At 41.2% G+C, this 26,489-nt stretch overlaps 1 protein-coding gene across 4 annotated transcripts in view; it reads right to left on the bottom strand.

Annotated features, from left to right (window-relative positions):
* Window positions 1-26,489, bottom strand: part of LOC135935952 (myosin light chain kinase, smooth muscle-like) — a 181,472-nt gene that overhangs the window by 27,343 nt on the left and 127,640 nt on the right. For all 4 annotated transcript variants that reach the window (XM_065478588.1, XM_065478591.1, XM_065478589.1 and 1 more), the window contains one exon: window positions 4,162-4,364. In XM_065478588.1, the coding sequence (XP_065334660.1) occupies window positions 4,162-4,364 (203 nt within the window). The remainder of the gene's footprint in view (window positions 1-4,161; window positions 4,365-26,489) is intronic.

Here is a 26,489-nt window from a genome sequence, read left to right as displayed (position 1 = left end):
TCTCTCTCTCTCTCTCTCTCTCTCTCTCTCTCTCTCTCTCTCTCTCTCTCTCTCTCTCTCTCTCTCTCTCTCTCTCGCTCACAATACACGCGCGGTAAAACTCCGGCCACCGATCCATAAATTATTCGGATTGACGTCACGGATTATTTTTCTTCTGTAGCGCGTGTTTTCTGTGTGCATGCAAGAGTGGGTGCCGATTTATTCACCAGATGAATGGCGAATTTGTTGAATGCTCGCCACCGCAGTTCTTAATTTGCCAGCGAAACCAGCGGCATATCTCGACTCACTCCAAGCAAAAGGTGTGGAGAAACGTGCCGAAATTTGCCGAGTTTGCGTGAGTTGCTTGCCCAATTTTGCCGCATGTTTCAACCACTTTTCAAGGTATTTATATGCTAATAAAACGGGTTTGCTTTTCCGAATGATAAACTCGCATGCTTAATCGATTTTGCAAGTTGGACTTCATATGATTTTGACATCCAAAGCGGAATGTAAAAAAAGTTATTCCAGTCAAATTCTTTTGAACATTCCTGTTTATCCTCCTTTTGCACGTCAAAAGTTTCATTCGACCGAATAAAGATTCACGCACTCACAGCGTCTTCCATGCCTTGGTAGCATTATCCAGTGAAGTAGTGCCCATTCCGTTTTATGACTTCTCATCAGAGAGCGCAGCCAGCAGCAGAGCATAGCGGGCAAGGAAAAATTGAATTCTTCCGCTTATTTCCCTCTGAAGTCTGCGAGTTCTCGTTTCCCAACAGAGCGTCGCAGCAGAAAAACATTCATTCCGGGCTCTGTCGTCGTAACAAAGACGAGTAAAATATATATAAACAAAGAGTAGCTGGTACACACACACACAGCGTGGTTCTTTTCCTTGCGGGGTAAAAGCAGCCCGAGTTATGGGGAGCGCACCATTTTTGAAGTGCACACAAAGGAGGAGGTGAAGTATTATAATGCGCTGCATAACTGTTATTATTGCCATCGCGGATGTGTAACTACTTCCTCTTTGCGCTGCTCTAGCCGCCTCGAGGATCGAGCTTGCAAGTAGCTTAACCCCGGCGTGCTGGGCAAACTTCCGCACGCCAGAGCTACGCTTTCAAACATGCGAATTTCACTCCAGCTGCAACGCTTGCAAAGTGAGATGCGTTCAAACAGACGAAGCCCTACGCTTGTTTCAGACACTTTTGCAAAAAAGAGCAATTCCGCACCTTTGAACTCAGTAAAATCCAAGGCTACACCACTTGTATAACTTGGAAATCAGATTACTTTCCGCTTGGAATATTACACACTGGACAAGCTGCTTTGTGATCCAGGCATATGTGTATTTTACAACCACGCTATTACCTCTAACCCTCACCAGCTTTGAAAATAGTTGCATGCTGCAAGTTCAGCTAATGTCCAATACATATTATAAAATTGCTAGAGTGCACATTTGCAGTATGTGTTATAATTTTTGTACGATACAAATGTCTAGCAATTCAGTGGAAGACATGGGGGAAACGGTATTCCCTGAAAAAAGGACCGGAATCACCAAAAAAACATAAATTGGTGTTATTATTTGTGAGTTATTTTTTTACATTACTTCAATTTTGACCCGCTAATTTTTATGAGTTTGAATTCTATAGCTGACATTCCTGTAGCTGATGCAAAAAAAATTGAAGACAGCTTAGTAATTGTTTTCAGCCACGTATCCTGCACAACAGCAATCTATTGGCTGAAAATTAAATAAAATACAGATTTATATTAACCTATACTGAAATTAAGCTGTGCAATGTTTTATTGTAAATTGCTAACTTGCGAGGCACGTGATTTTGAAAAATGTTAGGCGAGTTGAGATTCTGCCAGGGTAGAAAATGAAAGCAAGCCGTATCTTCTTCCTCGATTTTATTTCTTGGGCAAACAGAGTCGAGGCAATCTCGCCGGATGTTTTATTTGCGAAAGCGTAGTAGATGCGAAAAACGCCAAGCAAGCTAAGGCGGCTGCAAATTGGAGAATCTCGTCAAAAATCTGCCTGCTGCACGCATTAAATTTATTCACTGTGAAAGCGTGGATGGATGTGGACTAGCTTTTTGTCAGAAGCTCACTCCATGCAATTCGTATACCAATATCGCGACTCACTCAGATTTCCAATTTATATGGAACTGCTGCAAAAACATCATTCGGTAAAGAGCTGATTAATTGATCACTTATCAGAGGTAAAAAACCAGGTCGAGTATTGAGTACTGATGAATACTAACTCTCCAGCTAGAAATCTGAATATAAGGTAGAAAATTTCCAATAGCCGATTATATGTTCCGCGAATGAATAGTCATTTAAGTGATAATCAAATTAGTACTCTACCTGCCGATCACTCTTGCGATATCACATTAGGTATACTTAAATCAGCGCGTTAATTGATTGGGTCCAAAAATGTTGCTGCTTCTATTGGTCTGATATCAATTTCGTTTTTCCATTTCGAGCCTTCTCATCTGCCAGCAAGTGCGCGAGTGGCACAAGTGTTTTGCGGGAGTGATTGCCGACGAAGCAAATTGAAGCGAAGCAATAATAAGCGGGTCCATTAGCGCGCGCACTGTCGGCACACCCCTTTCCAAATGAGATTCTCAGCCAGGCTGGTCTCGACCGTCATCGCCGTCGCCGTCGCCGCCGCCACCGCACTTCTTAATGGCATCCCCCCGAGGCCGCAAAACACACTTTGTTCGTGTGCTCGCTGCGGCAAGACGCCGACGATCTGCTCCAACGCATTTTTCCTGCGCAAGCACCGCGCCGCCTCCACAGGGCTTCGACATATTTAACGCAACTGTCACTTCAAGACTCGGCCGGGATTATGTTTGGTGCTCCTCGATCTAGGCATTATTTCGTCAAATTGGCCCTCCCCTGTTGTTAATTGGGATTCCTCGCGAGGCGGCCGCCAATCGACAAGGCCAGAATCGATATTTCTTGTCTTTGCTGACCTACTTGCAAAATACGGAATTGAGGCAACTTTTCTCTTGATATTTATTTGCTCACAGTCAACTTCACAATAATTTGCGGGGAAATGCCAGTCTGACTCAGACATTCATGTTTCACGCACTCAGCCAAAGTCGTTTCCCTTTAGCCTGATTGCACTTCATTCGCACGCAACTCGAGTGATTTCCATATTTCACTCGGTGCAAGCTCGACTCTTGCTCCAACGGTAGTAGAAAATCTTCTTGTTCCCAACGATTCCGCAAGAGGCTTTTCCAACGGGGCGATAAAGTGTTGAGGAAAATGAGAGTCGGAGCAATAATTCGGCACGTTATCAAAACAAGAGCGCTGCTTGGAAGCTCTCCGCGCCTCACTACCTCGGAGATGGCCTCGTGTATAATGTAACAAGATGCAGTTTTTCATTTTTTATAGCCGATATTTCACCCTTTAATGCCGAAGAAGAAAGAGCAGCTAGCGTGCGCCCCCTGCTGTGCAATAATTCCTGAATGCGAAGCCAAAAGTATAAATTGCCGACAGAAAAATTGCATGTCGGCGTCTTTAAAGGCCTCTTTTCTACGCCGCGATTTCATCAGAACTGGCTCGCGTTCCCCGCCGGCATTAGTCGCTGCAAAAGTGCGTATAATAAAATTTATCTGTCGTCTTTTTTCATCCCGCCGGCCATAAACCGTATTATTTTATTTCATACGCGCACAAATCAGCAGTTGGATTTACGGCCAGCGACAAAACAAATCCCGGAATGTCCATTATTCCAGCCAAGATAGAGATACACTCGAATCATTTTTTCGGCTAAACGTATAAAATACATTTAATATATTATGACGAATAAAATGCATTCGGCTATAAAAAGATCATGAGCCAATATGAAGATATTAATCAGTATGTAGTTGATCACGCAGTGAGAGTATTATTTAGTGCTTTGCAAAATATTCATTTTAATGAAAAATACTATCCTAACACAAGCGTATGTTAAGATAAAAATTTCAGTGTGGCACGATTTTGGCGTACAATTTAATTCATTGCTATGCGAAAAATAGCAAATATCTATTTATAGATTTATTTCCATGAAAATATACTAGTTCTTCCATCACATCGAGAAATTGTCAAGAAAATGTAAACAACAATTAAACGTAACGAGACATTAAAATATGTTTTTAGGTTTTTTCGTTGTTCTTCTTTTCACGCGAGAATAAGAGTACTGCTTACCGTTTTATTGCCCAAGTTGCGCACCCTGCAGGTCAGATAAGCTGATTTTCCGACCAGGGCAGTCACGTTTCGGGGAGTAAGAGGGTCGAAATAAGGATCGTTGGGTCCCAAGGGACGTTGTGGGGGTGGCGGTGGTGGTACGGCCGCTGGTTGCAGAGCGTTGTGTCCCGAGTTGGTGTTGTACGCGCCCTCCACTAGTCCACCTGAAACATGATTAAATTCTATGTTACCGCTTTTTCACAAGTTTTAACATATTTCGTTCATCACACAGATTTTTTTTTCGGAAACTTGATGTCATCAGTGCGACTATTAGAAGACATCATTGAAGGGAAGTCACTAAATGAGAGCACCATGCTTAATTTCTAAAGACACCGAATTTTTCTCTTTTTTACTCCTTATTACACAGAATTACAAAGAAAATTAAAAAACAATCCAGACCTGGCCAAAACATCAGCGTTTGCCCGGTTGTTTACACCCTGGAGGAGCTTCATAATGAGGGTTTGTGCCGTCACAAGCATAATGCTGGAGGTGCCAGAGTTTGCCCACTTATTTGGTGCCCTCGGGGCCCATCCCGTCGTGTCATGCCAGCATGAATATTTGAGTGGGCGCCGCCGAGCTAAGGATTTATTCATCTGTGTGTCAAGCGGCAACTTCTCGCGCCTAATGGAAACTCTCTCGCACGTCGGACGTGCTGGTCGCTGCAGCCGGCCGGAATTGCACACGTGCTCCCTCGTTTTGAGTGCGTATGTGTTTGTGTGCGCAAAATTTTCGGCCTCGGGTGCTCCGCCAGCGGTTCCGAGTGCGTTTCCGCCGCCTCCGGGATTAAATTTTGATGATCCGCCGGAGCTGTGTTTGCGCTCTCGTTTCGCGAGGCCAAGATCTGTTTCTGACCTGTTCGCAATGCGGAGTTCTCGTCTGCATGGATCCAAATTTTATGCCGAACCAATTATTTACGGTGAATGATCAAAATGGCTTTTAAATTTGGTCGAGAAGTGGAATATTTTTAATGAATACACGCGACAGCCTTGAATGTGCGAAACGGTTCTGGTCTATATTTATCGAGGCGGAAAGCAACCCCTTTGGACAAATATCGAGACAAAAGAACCCTATTCGCCGAGCGAATCTCTTTTCATGTAGCCCCAACGTATTTGCCCAGCGGCACTCATTCACGCAGCCCTCAGGCAACATGCAATCTGCCCGCAGGTCATTTAAAATCGTGAAAACACTCAAAATTGCTGTTTAATTATTCAAAAGGAAGCTGAAACTCAAGCGGTTGACCTGCCTGGGTGTAGAAAATCTCAACGAGGAAAATGTAAATTATTGTTTTGCCATTATTTATTGAAGGCAACCAAAATTTGATAGTGCGTGAAAACGTGATATTATACACTAAACTATAGTTGAATTTGAAATTTTGCGTAGCAATCAATCCCATATTGTGTCTGAGTCTCTTTGATACTCAAAGCCATGAAAATAAAAAAAAAATGTGTTTTGTAATGAATCAGGAAGAGGATTGAAAACTCATGTAGCATTTATTTGTAACCAAAATTCGAATTTCATTCCGACAATTATACCCAGAGAGGCAATATATAGTTAAGCAGGGAGGCATCATCTGCCGAGATACAAAATTGGGCAGACAGCCTTGTCTAATTATTGTGCGATTAGCCGCCGGCGGATGGTAATTTCCAAGAGCAATTTTGCTGTGCGTGCTGCAGTATTTGAAATGAATCGAGCGTGGCAATTATTTTCGGGTTAATTGCCTCGACAGTATCGTGCTCGTTGGCTGTTTGTTCAAATCGCGAAGCCATTTCAAGTGAATCATTTCACTATTTCTACCGAACCATTTGAACGATTAAATATAATAAAGCCATAAGCTCGCTGAAATCGATAATAGATAATAATACATACACAACGAAATACAATTGTGGAGGATTAAGGGATTATATTCTTTACCGGATATTTTAAAAAATTTGTCTGATAATTATATTACGTAACTTTTTAATTGAAAGAAAAATGGATATAATTAGTAATATGCTATAATACACCGTGACTATATATTGAATAGTTCCCAATCGCGTTTATATGTGTGTGAGTGTGTATATATGTTTTTAGCATTTTGTTCAAACAAAAACATGCACTGAGAATGATTTATTGAACGTAAAATCCCAAAATTTTTTTAACCGCATTGCTTCGATTGCAATACAATTTTCATCGTTTGTATTTTCCTACGCGAATCAATATTTCCTTTTCTTGTGGAAAAAGGTCCACATTTTACTTACTGCTAGAAGAATTGTTCTATGGTTATCATCAGCCTGTTAAGAAATTTCAATTTTCTCTCATTTCTCTTCCTGCGGCGTCACGAAATGTGTGCCACTTTACCAAGTTCCTTACGCGATGTGAGTTTTCCCATATTTTTCTCTGCTCGTTTCCGCCTTTCCTGTGAGCCAAGGGCAAAAAGCAGTTTTTCGAGCAACGATGACATCAAAAACTTTTTGCCCGAATGCCAAGCGCGAGAGAAGTGGCACGTTTTTTTATCCCTCTCTGGCGCTATTACAGAAGTTGGGGATTTTCCTGCCGCGCTGCTCGTCCCGTGTTGTGCACGCAGAATTAATTATCCCTCTTCGCAACTTTTTAATTAGCGCTTGTGTTATGTAGCGAGTCGCTGCGCTCGAATTCAAGCCGAAACTTTCCTTGGACCCACTCACTTAGACAGATAAGACGCAAAAACCGGGAAAATAAACACACCAATTTACGATTAATTAAAACAAACTTCGAGACGAATTTCCCCGGCAGACTCACTGTCCTAGATTCACGTTTGTTGTACATTTCATCAATTATTTCTCCTGTTTCGCGGACAGCAAAGTTGAAAGCAAAGCTGACAATTTACGTTCGCGCTGGGTGTGCAATTTACCACGTCTTTTATTAAAGACGCCCGCGAAGAGAATTATTACATTTTGATTTAACACCCTCTCAACTTTGCACTTAGTGATATTGTGCAGAGGCAGCTGCAGTCCACGGACAAGTTTACTACTTCTTGTTTCGATTGTGTCTCTCTGTATGAAGGCAATAAAAGCTGCCGACGCTTATTATTCAAAACCAATCAGGGCAAACTCGCCGAAGAAATAACAAGAGTAATAGCATAAATCTGTCAACTCCATCGGAAAGTTTGATCTCCGTAGCCAACCCAGCGCGCAATTATGCAACCTGCTCTTCATTGTTGTTTTGCTCGCAACCTAACTTGCAAAAGAGCAGGGGATCTTGTTAAAGAAGGCTCGGTCTCAACTTCTTCGGCCTGAGAGCAGGAGCTTAATGCCGTAATTAAACGCGTAATTGTGTAATTCATTAGTCGGAGCAAATTTCACATTCCATTAGTGCACATGCTGGCAATTAGCTGAACTATTTGCATTCATTAAAGTTGCTGGCGGAACTAACTCTCGAATCGAATCCTTAAATTGCGCTGTAAATTGTTCAAAAGCCGTCAGTCATAACGGGCAGCTCGTGGAATTCGGATATTGATGCCCGCCAACTTTTTGTCACCGCGAGTGATTAATTGCCGCGTGGCAGCGGTTCGGAATTTGTGCCAAAGCGCAGCAATAACCACCGTGAAAATTACAAATTGCTCCAGGCGAAATAAATATTCATGATCAATCAACGGGTGCGCGACCCACGCGGCTTATTTTCAATTTTTTCAACTAGATATCGGTTGCACCTGCTCACCATTCGCAAAACAGATTACCAAAGCATTTCCGTCAGTCTTAGCTGACTTTGGTTGATTTAAATATTTTTGGTGATGATCTTAATTGGATTAGATAAAAACTATAGCTGGATCGTGTGAATATATTGAGTGAAATCTTTATAAATAAATCTCGCTATAAAGTTTCTTTAGTTATATTTATTTATTCTTGCATAGTCTGGAATTTACGTAAAATATCACAATAATTTATGGAATAGAATACATGCAAGAATGGAAATCAAGACATCAGTCGATTTCATTACTCGCTTCTGCCATTTTTCCTTCTCTGTCTATGAATGTCCCGTTGGGCAGCAAATAAAAACATTTTCCTCCAGATCGCGTGCGCAGGGAACGAATTAAGTGGAAAATTGTTTCCATCGTGATCATAACAATCTCGTTTCGATTGGCGTCTCACTCAGTAGAGGCTCGTTCATTCTGGCGGCGAGGAAAGGATTTCGCTGCTTTTCCGAGACGAGATCGCCGGCCTGAGGCGGAAGGGAGACCAAATACCGGCTCGGTGGCGTGTGCGAGAAGAAAATCAACGCTTTCGGTGCCAGCAAGATGAAACTAGCTCCGTTCGTGCAGAAAGATCGCGGGCTGATGCAAACGCAACGAAATTGCCTCCGGCAGCAGGGATCCGCGGAATGCAGGAGAGAAGCGTGGCGAAAGCGGAAGTTATAGCGGCTGCCTTTTGCCTCGGCCTAAGCCTGCCAAGCCTCCTCCCTTCAACGCGTTCCATATTTTCCAGAATTTTGCATTTTGCTAAGCACACATTACTCAAGGCGCATTCCGCCTGGCAAACTCTCCTTTCACGGAAAAACAAGGGCTGGTCTAGGAATGAATGCTGACGGTTTCATCCAGAGCCAAGACCCAAATTCTGTCCGGCGCTATAAAAGCTGTCATCGGGAATAGACACGTCAATTTGCCCGCTCGGTGCTCGCTCTGAAAACGGACAAAAGAACATCGCCGGGCGACAACAAGAGAGAATGGGTGCAAAGGAACAAACAAGCCGAAAATCTCGTAGCCTAATTTCAGCAGCACCCAGATTTATGTGTCTGCCAGCGGAGAGCATTTCTTTTTCGCCCCTTTCCTCGCCCTCTAAAGTAGTGGCGCTCGAGTCCCATTGTGTCATAAACTAAAAGCGCGTGTGTGTGTGTGTGTGTACACACATCCATACAATAAAAGAAGCACGAGCCGGCAGTGAGCGAGTGCCAAGCGAAAATTCTCTCGCGCTTTTTTCCCCGGCCCATTGTTGTGGCTGCGGCATGACGTCACATTCGCACTCTTAGACGAAGCAACCCTTTCGGCAAGCAGGTCAAAATATTTTACGTCGCTGCGAGGGGAGGGAAAAAGACATAATTTTTGCTCTTCTTATCTGTCACTGTGGCTGGCAAACGCTGCAACTTTGTTGATGGACTTTTCGCGAGGGGGCAAAACGTTTAAATCTTATCTACACTGCCGCCCCAAGTTGTTTTCGCGTCGCTACATTCGACAAGAGGGCGGCAGACGCTTCGGTGCTATTTTACTCTTTGTCATCTTTTAAACTTCAGGGTTTGATAACAATTTTTTCTGTGCTTCTATTTTTGAAGTGTAAATAAAAGTCTGGAACGAAAATCACCACGCTAATTACTTTAAATTCTCAAAATGACTAATGCTCAAATTACTTCAAATGCTCGAATAGCTGAACGGGCTGGGAGACGCACCGGCGCCGACTCGCCACTTGCTGGTTTACGCACCTTTTCAGCGACTGTAGTGACAAATTTCTGGCGTTTCAATAAATGACCTCGGTGCGGGGAGGAGAAAAGATGGCTACATTTGGTCCAAGCACCTCTGCGGCCACTCGGGCCACTTGTTCCATGTTATCCGCTGGGCGGTGTTATTGTGACCCGGTGAGTTCATAGCCCACGGGATGTGCTGAGCAGAGGTAAAAAAATTGGATATTGGGCAGACGAAAAGGAAAAAATCTTCGATATAAAACATTGACTTTGGGTTACACAGTTATCTCGCAATGATGTGAATTGATTTTCCGATTTTCTTTTCTTTTTTCGTCATGAATTCAGAGTACAAAGCTTACAAAGGTAATTTTATGAGCTGCTCTAATGATGAAAGCACCCTTGCCGCTGACTGACTAGCTGTGGTTGCTTTGAGTTGATTTCACGATCTGGTAATCACCAGCGTAGTCGGATTAGGCAAGCAGTCAGCTGGATTTTCAAAGACACATCTTTGCCCGGATCAAAATAGGGCTCTCAGCTTTGCGCTGTGGGAATTCACCGCTTTTTGAGGTTGTTGCACCCTGAGCAACGACTTCTGTGTGCTGTCTCTGTTTAAAAATGCGCCATATCATTTTGCGCATGGCGCTGAAAATGCAATTCAACAGCTTTCTTCCGCCAGCAGAAACGCTTGTTTCCAGATGAGTTATTGGCCTCGTCACGCGGCTCAGAAGCATACATTCTAATGAGCCATATTGCAATTTCCTTCTCGTTTTATTTTTTGCAATTTGCTTCCTGGATTGTAATTCATATAGGGCAATAAATAACCATGAGCGCACAAAGCTAATGGAAAGCACTACTTTGTCAGTCAGCTTGCCAAGCAATCAGTCAGCGTGTGCAGAGCGAATAACAAAAGCGTGCGCACAATATTGAATGTGGATGGAAGGAAGTGTGTCATGTGGCAGCGGTGATGATTTAATCATCTCACGCGTGCTCTTTGAAACCCTCGGAACGTCAATTGTGTGCATGCCGATCACCTACATAATTAAAATACAGTGCGAACCTAATAATTTTATTTAATCAATTACTTCCAGTAATTCAATATGCCTGTGTTGCTTGGAATTGCAATCAAAATTGCGACCGAGATTTGAATTGGTATAATGGTTCATTCATAGATTCAATAATTCAATAGTTGTGTTTTTATGAATGTGAATGTATATTTTTTGTATTTTGCAATTCGATGTCTGTAATTTTGAACATTTATTGTGATGAATTATGGGCATGCCAAAAGTCAAATAAAGAATATTATTATTATTTTCTAGACTATAGATGCTAAAAAACATACAAGATGGAAATAGCATGTTTAGTATAACGAATGAATCCAAAATACATATATATTTGTGATGATATTTACAAAATTCCTAACTTTCACTGCCGGATTGTTTCTTTTGCAGAAATTCTATGAGCAATTTCCCAGGAAGCGTTCGCTACACGCACAAGGTCATGGTCGATGCTTATCAAATAATGGCGAGTGCTGTGTAAATTATCCTCGGGCCACTTCCCAACCGACTTAAATGTGACACACTGCTTTCCGCGGCGAAATACTGCTGGACCAACGGCCGCATCCGACGGTCTCGTGTGCACAGATAGATAAATATTTCTCTCTGCGGCTTTTTGCCATTTTCGGCCCACGAAACAATGTAGCGTAGCTAGCGGTCTTATCAGTGGTAAACACTGCGGAGCTAGAAGTGACACGGGATTTAGGGTTACGCCTGGGGGCGCGTAAAACCGAATTAAACTCCTTTGCGGCCATAAAACTTAATGTAAAAGACACGGCCCGATTTTTCTTTTTCCTGCGCCTCGCTTGTGTGCCCTTCCTTTCGTCTCTCCAGCCGAGATTTACGACGGTGATTATTGTTTTTATCAGGCCCTCTTGAGTATGATTCGGGCCCATAAAAAATGTTGCTGCACAGTTGAAAGCTGAGACACCGAAATCATTAGAAGACTTCCAAGAATCACGGCAAGAACACTGCGCCAAGCAAATATTTGCACGTTTCTTGCCGCTTCTGCAGGATGGAAACGTCGCTTTTAAGGCACTTGGCTTTGGCGAGAGGATATTATTTGTCTCCGTCAGCCGGCGTGGCGCGGCGCGTTCGCGTTCGTTGTCGCACAAACAACATTTTCATTGCCCTGTGCCCTCAGGCAAACTACATAATGCGTGCGCGCATTTGTCATACGGCACTCGCTCACTCTCAGATTCGCAGCTGTAGGCGCATATACACCGCTGCTAACTTGTCAAATATTCCGGCTTGTTTAATCTGTCGCCCGCCGTCTGACAGCCAGCGTGAAATTCGAGACGCCCGCTTAATGATCTTTTTTCCTTCCCAACGTCCCTTTGATTATCTCCCAATGAGGGGGAATACAAATTACTATCTGTCCACCTAAAAGCTATCTTCTTTCCAAGCTAAGGGTTTGAGAAACATCTGTAAAAGGGTGTGTGTGATTTTGTTGGGACATACACTGGGAATTGGGTTTCAATTTTGAAATTGTATACTTTTATATGCAACAAAATGAATTTACTTACTGATCTCAGTATCAACAAAGGATCGTATTATATTATGTGATGCAAGATCTTGAATAAACAAAAACTACAATTTTATTTGAATTATAAATGCTCTAATCTAAAAAGTTTTTATAGCAAAATTCCACTTCTGCAGGATCATCAATTTTGTTTAGATTGCATCGTCATCAGTTAAGTTTGTACTGGGTGGTCGTTCGACCAGCGGAGACATGATTTCATTTAGCGATGAGCTTGCAATTTATCATCGGCACGCTTCATTATTGTGGGCCCGGTGCCGAATGACATATTAATGATTGCTTGCGGCTATAATTAATTAGCCGCAGGGCGTCAAAATATTTACTCCCCCTGGACGGGATCATCGCCACGGCCATTTAATTTATGGTTCGCACCCCAAAATGTGGTTTGCTTCGATAACCGCCTTTTGCAAATAGGGAATTATTAATAGGACATTATATCTCCACATTTCTGCGGTCGATTTACACAACAAATAAAACGGTCGGATGGTATTAGGTAAACAACGGAGGAAACAAAAGGTGGACTTCAGCAAGAGTTTTGGGGAGGATAAGGTTGAAATAAAATGAAAATGCAACCACTAAAGGGCTTCAGTTGAATTCTACCTATATTTTTAATGTTAATTTGTTACCCTGTGATAAATTGAATCCGCATTTTTATATTACTGATAGTTCCTTCATTTTTTACTTTATCTTATATGGCAGATTCACGATCAATCGATTTCGTTCAACGAAGTCTTATTTCGAGAAAATCAGCAGCACATTGCTCTGACTCGTAAATGTCAAGCGTTAATAGGATGCTGCAAACTGCCGATGTCAAATTTTATTTTCATGGATTTGTGCGAACGCATACTATTCTTGAGACACCGCTCACGTGGAAAAAAGTGAGTGGGCGCATTAAAAATGACTTATGGCGTTATCATATGCAGAAATGAAATAATTCGCCTTCCTGGCGTGCAATCACATTTCTTGGAAGAGGCAGAAGGAGACGTAAAAAGCGGACTGGTAGCATCTGCTATCGGAATATAAAATAAGGAAAGAAAATATTCTCTCGCTTTTGTCGGTGATCCACTCCATCAAGCGAGGCTGCAGCATCCAGACATGCTAAAATCAGTTGATGCCGAAAAAATATCTCGTTTCTTTTATTACATTCTCGGCTTGAACAGTTATGAAATGCTGGGCAAACAGTTGTTGTTTGGATTTCCGCAACTCATTTGAGAACCAAATCAGATTACCACAAAGCAGATAAAGGAACTTTTAAAACTTGGAAAGTGCACCAGCTCATGTAACTATTGGATTTTTGTAGGCAAGTGTGAATTATTATAGGCGTTTTCTGAAATTTTGTGTTTCCTAAAACATTATTTGTGAGTTCAAATGACATAAAATAAAACATGGACACACACACACACACACACACACACACACACACACACACACACACACACACACACACACACACACACACACACACACACACACACACACACACACACACACACACACACACACACACACACACACACACACACACACACACACACACACACACACACACACACACACACACACACACACACACACACACACACACACACACACACACACACACACACACACACACACACACACACACACACACACACACACACATATATATATTATAAAAGCAGTCGTATAGTAGGAAAAATCCATTTTCAACCTTCTATTTAATCATACTAATAAGAAACTGCTATAATTAAAATAAAGCTTTAGTTTCAGAATCCGATCTTTTTTAACCCAAGCCAACACATGCGTGGAATTTTCTACGACTTGGACGAGGGCGGCGACGTGCGCGTCGGTCTCTGGCCATGCGATCTGCTTTTCTGGAAGTGGCCGTGCGCTGCACTGTTTACAGGGAACAAAGTTTAAGCCGGCTTGTTGAGAGCAAAGTTTCGGGTCCGGTCTCTTGCGAGTGATATGCATGCCGCAACAAACAGTGGCCGCAACAGAGGCGCTGATTCGCAAACCGACCCTTTCTTCTCTGCTTGCGAAAACTTTCGATTGTGTAGGCGGCTGTCGACGTTTCCCGTGAGCCAGATGAAATATCACACTTTTGGCGTTTAATTACGCTCTTTCCCGACTTTGCTTTTGTGTTCCATTCGCTGAGTGAGCGCCTATTGGTTGTTTTGTATATGTATGCATCCCGCTTCTGCCGAATTCCTAATGTAGATTTTAAGGGAACCACACAGAGGATTCATCTCAGAGGATATACGCATTAGTTTTGATATTAACATTCATAAACACACAAAACACAGCTTTGTTGACAAACAGGGAATTATTTAATTTACTTCCTTGCTAAGCAGAAAATCAACAAGAATTTCAGCGCTTTTCGTGTAAAGATAGGAGCGCAACTTAATCGAAATGACTGCGTAGCATCCGGTTCTCTAGAATAATCTGGTAATTTGCAACAGATGACATAAATCGATTGTTTAGAGCATAGCCAGGACATGATTTTACAAAGAATCGATATACATATTATAAGGAATATGCAATGCCAAGATTTGATTGCTAATTTGGCTCATTTCATTTTAGATCATAAAGAGATTTTAAACTCTGGCAGTATACCATAGTAGCGTACTATTTCACACTCACTGGGGCACTAAAGTTAATAAATTATAAACACACGTCGTTTTAAATTGTAATGAATTTATCGAAACTTGCGTATATCACTTTTGAAATATTTTAAATTTGCTTTTCAAGGCACACTTCATCTTGGATCGAAAATATTCCATAACGCTGAACGCTGAACTTGGTTCAAATATCAAGATAATATACATGAATTCAATATGATTGCAATAGCTTCTTAACTGTAGCATCCTAAGTTCCTTTGTTAGATTCCTTGGATTAAAATAAAATATTTAAAAAGGAGGTGAAAACGAAAACCACGCTATGAAAAAGGAGCTGAATGCATATGTGTGAGAAGCGAGAAGTCTCGCTTTCTCGCCGGTTTAACCTCATTTAAGGAGCGCTTATAAGATCACGGGCCATTTGCAGGGTGCAAAAGTGGACTCGAGAGCTCCAAGACGATCCCATGTGAGCACTTAGTCGGCAAAGCAAGGTGGATGCCTACATGCCAGGGGCAGAAGCTGACAAGACCACTTTTTGCCCGCCATCCCTCTCGCTCGAGTGAGAAACAAACCGATGACCCCACCGCAACTGCGGCAAAGCTGCAGCGCACACAAGTACCACCCACGAAAACTTAATTACATTCGGACACTGTTGAAGACGGGTGACGTTAGTTATTAACACGCCCGTGTTCAAAGGCAAGAGGTTCAGTTTTACTTTCAAGTGCTAAACTCATTAGAAACTCGGCAGTAAATTTGCTTAATTATTTTTATACTCATTATTTAAATAAAGGATTTATTTTTTATTAAAAATTTTTATTTTTATTAAATTATTTAAAAAAAATTAATTAAAAAATTTATTTATATTTTAATTTAATTTGAACACAATATTGTTGAATAAATTATAGTTTAAACTTTTTTCAAAGTTATAGTACAAATTTTCGGGTTTGCAGCACGTGAAAATTGCTTATTTATTCTCACATTTCCTCCCCTTGTCGTGCTGCGGTTGAGACTCAACCGGTTGTTGCTTCTCTATAGCAACGTACATTTCCTGGTTCGACCTGGAGAATATTTGTCTGCGGGGTGAGCCAGGAATGTGCGTTGATATGGATAAGGAACAGGTTGAGTCCCTTCCTCAGCAACAAAAAATCTAGAATTAAGAGCCCTCTCTTATGATTGACAGAGGTCAGGCGCTTATTCTATAATTAATGTATGCCTTGTAGGTGGTGATATTATATATGTCTTTTAATTCAAAAAATGATCCTGTTAAACCCTAAAAATTGGTGTTTAATATTTGCTTAAAGTTATCTCTTTGGTTGAGCTTAGGCCCAAATTTGCCCGGAAATTCTGTAAATTTCCAAAAAAATAATGAGTTCTTTAGTGTAATTTTAAAATGGTGAGGACTTCCTGCTATAAATATTAGTTAATTTCATACTAAGAAGTTTAAACACTGTTATCCAGCTGTGTATATGTATCTCGAAGAAAGGTATTGAAATTAGCCATTGGCGTGAATAAGGATAGCAGAGTTAAGATTCCGACAGTCCTGTTACCTCATGTAAAAGAATCCTTTGCCCATTGTCCAGTCTATATAATTAGTCGTGAAAACACGTTCAAGTGCTATAAATTAATTTTTTTAAATAATCTAATTTACTGAAGCCTTTGGCACAAATCTTTTTTCTCAAGCCTTCTTTAATATTCCGTTTGACAAACTAATTATTTCGACTTGCGCTCAAGCATGCATTTGGACAAGCCAATCCACTTCATTAGTTATGAGTGGCTATCTCCGTTTCATCCGTAGACAGAATGGTAAGGCATATAGTGGCCGATCGACCTGCTTTGCTGCATGACGCTTGATGCTGTGCAATCCAGAGCAAAGCTCTTTCGAGAACATTAATTTTTACTCTGCAAGTTACTTTTTATTGCTAAAATACGGTGCTCGCGCCGAGATTTATGCGGGTCAGTTACTTCTCAAGTGGCAAAAAGAGAGGGAAAGAGCAAAGGGCGACCTCGGCTTCCATCAACGGATCGATATACCACCGCCGATAAACATAAAAATCTCATTTCCCGGCCGTAATGACTCGAATTACTTCCCCTGAAATAATCGGCTGTAATTGCATATTGGTTTTATAATTAAAGTGGCGAAGCGAAGGCCCAAAACGCTGTCTCTCCTCGCCTGCGCTGGAATAACAATATTTGCTCAGCCGTTAATGGCATTATCGCCGCTCCAATTAAAAATGGTGCTGTCTATGCAACCAGTTTTGCAGATTTCACGACTGCAATATTATTAGCGGGACATGCAGCAAGAGTTTGCATATGGGAGCAATTCCATCGCTTCGGTGATTAACCTAGTTTGCATGGACGGGCGTTTGCACCCGATTTTATTATTGCCCGGCGTGTAAAGTGTAACGTCAGCGCAGCCACCATCACAACCGGCACCAGTGTAACCGATTATAATTACTTGACCCGATCATGCAGTGATAAAAAGGCTATTTCGTAATGGGTGACTGCCGCATCGTTCATTCCACATTAATGCACGCCGTTGCTAACTTAAACACTGACTTAAGCGAATTCAAAAGAGACAAAATTCTTTTTTCAAATATTATCATTGATAGGTTTAACAATTTTAGAAAATTTTATAATAAGAATTTTGAATGAACGTGATAAATACATATTAAGAGAACAGAAAAAATGGGAAAATGTTAAAAGTTTTGAATTTTATAAATATCATCATTCTCTGCGATATTGTGAAGAAAAGCGTGCGAAAATTGTTGGCTTGTTAAATTTTGTCACTAGGTAGAAGATACATTTTACGGAGGGTGTGAGTGGCAAGATCGCACGAGATTTTGTCACTTGCTTCTTAACTTGAATGATTTTTTCACATCGGCTGGCAAATCACTATATCAAACAGCATTAGGGTGCCAGTGAATTAAATTAATTGAAGCGAACTGAAGCTCTGACTCACTGAAAATTCCTACCTTAAAAGCAAAATAAAATGTGAGAAACATCATCAGTCACATAATAAATAACACTCTTTAAACTTTCCCAATTTCATTTAACTTGTGCTAAGAAAAAAGTCAAATTACGCGTGAGCAAAAACCGCGCGATCCACAGCTCTATTCGTGTGCATCCAGAATGTAATTTGAAGTTCTCACCCCGGAGTAGCGGTGTGTGCGGATGAGAAAGCGCTTCTCATCCCAAATGAAAAGCACCTGCGAAAATTTCCCAGCGATTTGGAGCGGGGCAAAAACAGTGCAGCCCGGCAAATGATCGTGTCTATTATTTCGAATACCGACAGCTTGCGAAATTCCGCCGAGAGATAACGCGAGTAGGCAGCTGCTTATGCGCGAGGCGAAAATGGAGCAGCTTGCCTTCTTCCTCGGGCTGAAATTCGAGTGTTTGTGCTCGTGAGAGAGCGAGAGTGGAAGGCGGAAATTTTTGTAACGGCATCCGCTGAGCTTTGAGTGGAGAACTTTGTTAAAAATTCGCTTATCTCTTGTTCAGTAGTTACTTCCCATTTGCAAAAAAGTGCTAATGAGCTCTGTGTTTTTTGCAAACCATTTCTTTTTCCAATATTCGGGGATTGGGCATTTTAAAAGATGCAAATTTAATCAGACTACATTAATTGTAGAATTGAGAAGCAAAATTTTTATTTAACCTTTCTGAAACTAATGCATAAAGTATATAATTATTGTATCTCTAAGCTATCGAATACAATACATGTAATTCATTTGTACAGACTTCTAAAGACTGAAACGAAGTTTAACTTGAACAGGTAGGAATCTTATTTTCTATGGACGTGTTTTACTGTCGTGGCTACCACTACCTTTTATGCGCTAACCAGATATTTCAATAAGAAGAAAAATATGGTTATTGTAAAAATGTAAATCCTGTGGTGAATGTGAAAAGTGCTATATGCAAAAAGGTATTTGGCAAGAAAATGATTCTGAGAGAAATGTCAAATTGAGTATATATTTGTAAGTCCAATAATAATTGTAATGTTGTATGCTTGTGTGTGTGTCGTTTTTTTTTTATAAATTTTCCATAATTTAAGTGTGAAACAAATACTGGATATTGATTCAAAAATAGTTTTTGTAAATATCCCCTTTATTAATATTCTTTTAGATATTTATGCTACAAAAGACTTAGAGATGAAAAAAGTGAGTTCCTGGAACTGTTTTGCGAGCAATAGTGATGTTATATGTGCTGTAGATTTTTGAATGAATCTTTTCAAATCTTTTTCACGCCATGATTCGCTCATTTCAATCCAACGCACACGATGACGCAATTAGAGCGGCAAGTTGTTACCGCTGCAACGCAGAGTATAATTGCAGCCGGCTGCGCCGCTTGCGAAATGGAGTTTCACTCATTAAGAACTCTATGCACGCGGAGACTCCATTTGCCAAGAATCATTTTTCACATCCGAGAATGCTATAACGAGGATGTTAGAAGCGTTGCTTGAATGTTGATAATGATCTACTCGCTTGTACAAAGTAAACCGCGAGAGCAGAGGCGATTATAAATATAAAAAAGAGAAAGTTTTTATATAATACTTCAATTCCGTAACAAGAATTCAGCTAAATTAAAACTTTCACATTGTGTAGAGCTGCCATGCAGCCCTAGTTGAAATTTTGCATCTCATAGTATGTTTAAGTAGACTCAAAAACGCCGGAACAAAATTGTATTGTTTCTAAAGCCTAATTCATTATTTTTGAAATTGTAAGAAAGGTTTTTGTTAGTAAAAAATGATAGTTACTCTTACTTTGATTTCCAATTATTGCCTCTCAAAAAGTTCTTGTTTTGGAAGCACAAGTTTCCAGATTAATTTTCAACTTTATGTCTAAGATCTGAACCAGCAGTGGCTAAGCACACCAATGTTGCTACTTGAGAAAAGCAATAAAAAGATATACACTAAAAGTTGGTCAAGATCGGTGTATTGCATCCTGCAGCTACGGTCATATTTTGATCTAAAAGTTATTTCTGGACCATGACATCGACGATGTGCTCGAATCTTCGTGAATATCGAATTGTTTGCACCAGACACTGATAAGCAGCGAGATGGGCCAGACTAAACTTGTTGTTTTGTAATAATAACAATAAACATTTTACTCTGAAGGAGGAAATTGAAACTTTTAGTCTGCGCTCGTGTTAATCCATTTTATGGCGGAGAAATATATCAGCAGCGAAAAAAGGATATGATATGAAGCCTCTATAGAGAATAACCTGTTCCTTTTCTTCTTGCAATGCTTGTTTTATCATTTTCGATATTTTTTCTTAGTTGTTACCAACAATTTTATTTTTGCAAGTCCTGCAACTTGAGTAAATTTCTAATTTTCAGGGACCCGCATGAATAAAATATTGACACAGCAGTAATTTTATACTCGAAAGAGTTAAAAGCGCATTTTGAACTTTAATGTCTTTCATGTCCACTTTACAATATTCTCTTTAAAAAGGAGAAATATTATGCCGGCATGTTAGATACGTTTGCTTCTCGCAGAAATGTGGAAATAGTTGAGAGTGCTCTTATGCCGTTTTATAATTCTAAAAAACTCTTGAGTATATTTTTCACCATTCATGAATCATCATTTCACTCTTTCATTTCGTCTCTCGAGAAGACTTTTACTTCCTTCATTGTCCTTCTGAAGCATTTCAACGATGAATATTATGTGAAGTGAAAAAGGTCATATTCATTTCATCTAATGCCGTTTAATCTCAGGTAATTCATGCTTGCTGACACTGCAAGAAAGAGTTGACCTGCTTTTACTCCGTCGACTGCTTTGCAATATTTGAGTAATCGCGGCTCGAATTAAAAAGTGCACTCGTCGGATTGCATTATGTGCAACACGAAGAGCACCCGTCCGCTCGATGTGACACGAATGAATCAAAAGTAACTTTTTCAGCGTTGGCCTGACGAGGCTGCAAAAACGCGATGGAATTGGGTCGCAGCGCACGCCATTCGTTTCTTCAGGCCGGCTTCATTTTAATTCAATTGCATCCACTTGCATAAAATATTAGCCTAGTGTCATCACACTCGAAAGCCACAAGCAATTTCCTGCAGCTTCTTGCGCCAAAAGCGCCGACAGCCAGACAGCGGCGGCAGGAAAGTGCGTGCCTCGCAAAATTCCAGCCCCCGGTGCCATTTAAAATGATTACTCGCTCGACTGCGTTTTCGTCGCGCTTAACTTGATAAAATGAAAAAGTGGTCCGTTCAGGGGGGCTCTTCCACCCAGCCTGAGTCGTCCATTTTCAGATTAAAAATATCGTATTTCTCTGGTGTCTCTCCGCGTTAAATTTAACCGAAAAAATCGTACCCAAACTTTTGTCGCTTCGCACGGCCAGTTCGTATTTCATCTGCGTCTTTTTTTTTCAAATTAAATCCACATCATCTAAAAAAAACTGCTAGGAATTTTCTATTCTCTGCAGATCAGCCAAAGAATGTAATTTTACAGTGTCAACACTGGTGAAATATTTCATTTGATCTCGAATGCCGCATTTTTCAAACGGCAATAAGGCCGACCGCAAAAAGAGCCGAGTCGCTTTTTTCTGTTCCGTCTGACATGAAAGCGGAGGGGGTTCCAATTGATTTTTCGCATGTAAATGGGCAAAAAGAGTGCCAGCGAAATTAGTGCGCGCCGCAAACGAAATGTTCTCGGCCTGCGGCTCTCAGCTTTTTCAACTCGCACCTTCGTTTGTTGCTGCTGGAATTTCGGGAATTTAATTTAAAAGCAATCCCAGGGAAAGCACACGGGCTCTGTCTCATCTCGCGCTGTGCGTACACTCTTTGTTGCCCTGCTCCTAGTGTATGTGCATATGTTAACAAAAGGGCCAGCCAGCGCACGAAAGGTCTGCTTGTATACCCAAGGGCTCCTCTTACAGGCAGCCTCACTTTCCTTTATGTAGCATATTTCTTCCTCTGCTCAATTTTTCACTTTTCTTCACAGTTTACTTTTCTTGCAACAATTTTTTTCCCATTTGAAGCACTTAGTTGTTATTATTATTGTTTTTATTAAAATTCTAAATTTAAGTCTTTTGCAAATTGTCATCGTCTCATTTTTAATGGTATGGGATGTAAAATATTTTACGGTCAGGCACAAAAGTTGCATATTTTTCTCTATTTTTTTGTCAAAAATTTATATTTCCAAAATATGCCATGAATTTTCAAGGATAATTGTTCCTTTAAAAAATCAACACGTGCATTTCAGTGATATATTATGTTCTAAAAAAGATATAAGTTAAAATAACACCTGAGATACTCTCTCCAGTTAAGTTTAGTAAAGAACGTGCATAAGATATATCAGGTGGTTTAAATTTATTCTCGATGTCAAATTTGCAAAATGACCTGATGTTAAGGGCCACAACTTCTCGAGTAAATAAATTACTTTTGGCAAATTTCGCAGCCCCGCCATTTATTAACACCTGCATAAAGTGAAATACAGTTTCGCCAGGCGAAAAGTTTGTCGATCAATCACACTAAAAGGTGGAAAAGTTAGGGCATAATCCAGGCTGAAAAATGGGGCCGACGCACTTTTCCGAAGACGCGGGAATAACTTGTTGATTAATGCCGAGATATTCAGTGATGGGGGACTTGGACGAAGAGGGGCCGCCGGGGAGCGTGAGATTAAATCGGTCGGCTTTCGAGGGTGCCTGCCTACCGACTTAAGTAATTGATCATCAGGCAAGGCAGGCGAGCGAACGAGCGAGTGAGCGCACCTTGAGACGGAAAAAAAAGAAAATCCGGCCACGTTTGCAGATTAAAAACGGCGCGCGTGGCTGAATAATTTAAAACGCCATGCCGAGCTATCGATTCCGTCGCTTGATGTTTGATAAAGAAAAACTCGCCGGCTTCATCTTCTTCTCGTCGCTCTTCTCCCACTTTTAAAACGGCGACGGCAAACTTTGAGCTTCTCCAAACACCGCGAGCGAGAGAGCGAGGCAGGCCGCGTTTATTAGTGGGATAGCTCTTCGCCGACATGGCGCCCGCGAGCACTCGGAGAGTGAAAGCAGCATGAAATTCGTCTAAACACGCGCTTCTGCTTTGTTAGCGTGACTATTGTGTCTGCATCCGTCGCCTGAGAGGCATCTTTGGAAGGAATTAGTTCGATTTGAGGCACTCTCAGGGAAATTCCTCGTTTCCTTTGTGCCCATCCAGATTTTCAGCAAATCCTGGTGCTTAGAATTTGCAGGATTTCAGAGCTTTGAGCGTAATCTAATGACAATGCAAAACTGAAATATACGGAATTAAAAAAGTCGCTCCTATATACCTTCAAAAATACATATAACCATGAAAGTTTGTATCTATAATATTTCTCAAAATAGGACACAAGAATAAATCGTTACACAAAGATTTCTAAAGCTTAAAGCTAGCAGTGAATTGATTTTAGATTGTGCGCAAGGTATCACAACTCTCTAATCTTGTGGGACGTGTTGTTCGAATTAATCAGCGTCTTATTAAATACATTCAAGGATTTCAGTCGAAATTGTGTATTGCCTTGAAGCTTTGCAATTTACTCGCTTAGCGGCTTCACTTATGATAATCAAGTGACGTATTGCTCTCGAGAGTGAGATCATCAACAATTTCGCGCTCGATGCATCACATGCAAGCGAATTATGCAAGCCGCTCATCATCTCTGCTCTGCTGGTTGCATAATGCACTCTGCTCTGTGACGGCGCCGATTAAATAAATTACGCGCTGTGTTTCGCCGTCATAAGAGGCTCGGGTCGGCGGAGGTCGTTGCCGGCGACGCTGCAATTGGCTGGTAATTGTGCGAATTAAGGGCTTACTCTGCGCAAAACGCTCCACCGATCGCGCACACATACATATATGTATCGACGGCTACATGGGAGTGTCCCGGTAGATTAACTAGGTCGGCTCAAGTGAGACGTATGTCGCTTCGCAAACACTGCTCCTCAGATTGAAATTCTGTAGGCGGACGCAGGAATGGTAGCAAATGATTGGATTTAGCTGCCGGGTAAATGTTGTCAGCAGAGGTTCGAGCATATTTAATTTGCTTTATGCCGGTTCTACGCATCCACACACGGCTGGTGTGGTTCAGAGAAGATTCTGTGTGATTCCAAACGCTGTTTTACTATGAAAAAGTAAAATTTAAATGCGCATTTATTGTAATTTAAATCATTGAAATCTGTGGTTTGATTTCACTCCTAACTTAAGTGAAATTCACATCTAAAAACTTGATACGACTTGAGTGTTAAAAAAGGTTTATTCATCTCTGGAACCAATAGCAGGTATAAAAATTATCAAAATCTGCTTGATAAAGTTTCAATCATAGCTCACTGACGACGAAGACAATTTTCAGCGCTTTAAGGTCATTTAGATGGCTACACAGGTGATTTGGACGGTCATGTAGATGGTTCATGCTCACCTGATGTAAAAGTTGTGTGGCGAGTGGTTGAATTCGTAGTAAATTTTGTTCATAATTTGATCGCGTCGTTAAGGAGTGGAATGATATGCCGCCCGCAATAAAGGACTGCTCAGTGGCACAGTTTCCGTCCCTCTGCAAGGCGTATGTGAAAGCAAGATTTTAGTGTGATTACTGTGATGTATTTTAATGTAACTAGTCTGGGCTCACTTCGGCTATGTCCTCCTGGACAAAGTCTTAGAAACTTGTTTTCCAGAAGTGTCGCCCTTTCTCACATGCTTTTTTTCCTATTTGTAAACTGACCTGTGATAACATGAATGTACTTTGACAAATTGTGAGAATAAACAGCTAATAATCATGAGTTTCAGAAAATTGATTGCCAGCGCTACTAAAGGCATTATTTCTCCCAAATGTGAATGTGATATTTAATATTCTGATTTTAACTTATAATGACTTGTTTGGAGTAATAAAATTGAATGGAAATGTGTGTTGGAAAAAGTTAGTCGATTGTCTTCAATCCCCAACCTTAATTATTCAATCCACGTGAGTACGAGAAGGTTTTTCCATCGTGGGCGGTAACTGAGAACGTCTCGATTTAATAAGCGAACGAAAATTCAATTTTGGTCAACGCTTATCTGCCTTGTTAAATCTTGCCAGTTTTTCATCCAGGCACGTACATTCGATTTTTCTGCCAAACACGAAGCGAGCGGTGTATTTTGCGAAAACAGTGGGCGGATTATCTCAGGCGCACTTTATTTTTTGGCTGACAGATCATGTCGAGGAATAAATCAGAGTTTGCATAAACAAATCTGCGGGGCCGACATCATCCCAATTTTTACCGGAGAGCTCTATTGATTTCCAGGCGTAGCCTCGACGTAGAGTGATTCGCGTGAGCTGCTCTTTTGCCCTCTCAAACGGAATGAGAAATATATTTGTCGATGAGATTAGCCGGCAGAACAAATTTGAGCAAATAAACAGCACCAAAACTTCTTCTTTTCCTGCTTTTCCGGCGCCGCGGGCCACCGTTGCGCGCGTCGGGCAAGCAAACAACTGCTGGAATGGAGAGAATTATGCGTGTTTAAAATAACACAAAGGGCGAGTTCAAGTGCTTTTGGCGGAGAGGGTGGCGAGCATACATATGTACGCAGCGACGCATGATCCACTCCTTAACAATGCCGAGTGCGGCAAATGATAAACGAGCCAGCAATTTGTCTGAATTTCGCTTTGTACCGAGCAGATGGAGGCGGCTTAGTAGGTTTGTTAACCACCCGCCGGCCGTGGTTGAAATTCATCGCTAGAATTATGGGAAAATGTGCCATTCGTGCCTGATGCACGTTTTATTCTGCGCGCCACCGGTGCGAATGCAGGGGCGGCGCTCGAGCACGCCTTGCGGCAAACTTTGCCCTGTGAGAGAATTCACTCTCTGCTGACTCTCTACTTGAAATGCGATTTGCCTTCTGCATTTTGGGATTATCTTTCTTCCATTTTTCTTCTTCTTATATATCTGATTCTTCAACAAGAATAGCAGAACTTACCGTCACGTGGGGTTTAATAAAAGCTCATTATATGTGATAATAAATAATGTCTCATTATGGTCTTTGTCTCAACAAGCACGTAAAACATGCTCTAACATAATTTGTATTGCATTCCATATTCTAACTAAGTAGTGTGCCAGCAATATCATCCCTTTGGAACTTGAATTTTAGATATTGAATGACGTCTAAGCCCTCAAAATTTCACTACAAAAGGCAGCACACCATAAACCTGCGGCAGTATGCCCTTTACTTGCTATAAGCAATGCCTGCAAATCCAACATGAGCATGTACTTTAATATCAAAGCGTAATTTTGCAACGCAACATCAAAAGCGAGTTAGTCGCAGTGGAGAGAAGCCACGCAAAATTCGCGCGAGATTTGATTTGGCGCACGCTGAGTCTGTGTAGTGCATGCACAACACCACTAAAACAATAATAACTCTGCTGCCAGCGGATAAACTGCGGAGCAGTGTGCAAAATTTAATATCCACAATTTTAATCAGATAATAAAAGACAAAGCCGCTTTTCTTATATACACACGCGCTCGCGCGGCGTGCACGTTTCTCTGCTACTCCATTCTGTGTTTCACATTTCTGAAGCAGCCGCCGCATTTAATGAAAGTATAATGAATCCGAAATTATTACTCGCTATATGTGCACGCTCTTCCAGCTTTTCGCTTTGGAACAACAATATAGCGCAAGCAGCTTCTTGAGAGCGAAATTTGCAGCGATCCACACATATATGCATGCACACGCTAATTCTTGTTTACTCCCAAGCACGAAACACG

The sequence above is a fragment of the Cloeon dipterum genome, chromosome 2 (genome assembly GCF_949628265.1).
Source record: "Cloeon dipterum chromosome 2, ieCloDipt1.1, whole genome shotgun sequence".
Lineage (NCBI taxonomy): Eukaryota > Metazoa > Arthropoda > Insecta > Ephemeroptera > Baetidae > Cloeon > Cloeon dipterum.
The sequence above is the reverse complement of the archived record's forward strand: the minus strand, read 5'-3'. Positions and strand labels throughout refer to the sequence as shown.